This window comes from Eimeria mitis, genomic scaffold, assembly GCF_000499745.2.
Source record: "Eimeria mitis Houghton genomic scaffold, Emh_scaff1892, whole genome shotgun sequence".
NCBI lineage: Eukaryota > Apicomplexa > Conoidasida > Eucoccidiorida > Eimeriidae > Eimeria > Eimeria mitis.
The window spans coordinates 7114-7666 of record NW_013570215.1 but is presented as its reverse complement, the minus strand read 5'-3'; the positions used below and the strand labels follow the sequence as shown (position 1 = coordinate 7666).

General features: G+C 55.9%; 1 protein-coding gene across 1 annotated transcript in view; it reads left to right on the top strand.

Moving 5' to 3' along the window:
* EMH_0045380 (uncharacterized protein) overlaps positions 1–553 on the top strand; it is a gene marked incomplete at both ends in the record, with an annotated part of 6496 nt that overhangs the window by 1322 nt on the left and 4621 nt on the right. Inside the window, one exon of the mRNA XM_013496063.1 lies at positions 3–85. Within this exon, the coding sequence (XP_013351517.1) occupies positions 3–85 (83 nt within the window). The remainder of the gene's footprint in view (positions 1–2; positions 86–553) is intronic.

Genomic DNA, 553 nt, shown 5'->3' with positions numbered 1-553 from the left:
GCAGCAGAAGCAGCAGCAGCAGAAGCAGCAGCAGCAGCAGCAGCAGCAGCAGCAGCAGGAGCAGCAGCAGCAGGACCCCAAGAGCGTCTGGGTTTCGAAGCAGCAGCAGTAGCATTGCTGCAGCGTGTATTAAACCTGTTTCCTGCTGCAGCCCGCAACTACGTGCTGCTGCTGCTGCAGTTTTTTTTCTTTTTCTCTCTCTGCGTTCTGCTGCTGCCCCCCCATGGTCTCCTCTATAACGGCTGTGTTTATTTTGTTCTTTTTGTTGCTTTTCTTTTTCTTCTCGTCCATGTAAACAGCTCCGCCGTCTTTATGATGCTCACCCTCTAAACCCAGCAGCAGCAGCAGCAGCAGCAGCAGCAGTAGCAGCAGCAGCAGCAGCAGCAGCAGCAGCAGCAGTGCAGCAGCAGCAGCAGCAGCAGTGCAGCAGCAGCAGAAGTAGCAGCGGCAGCAGCAGCAGCAGCAGCGGGGGTAGTAGTAGTAGTAGTAGCAGCAGGAACTGCTGCTGCACCGCCAGAAGTTAGTGCAGCAAAAGGGCAGCTGCTGCAGCAGA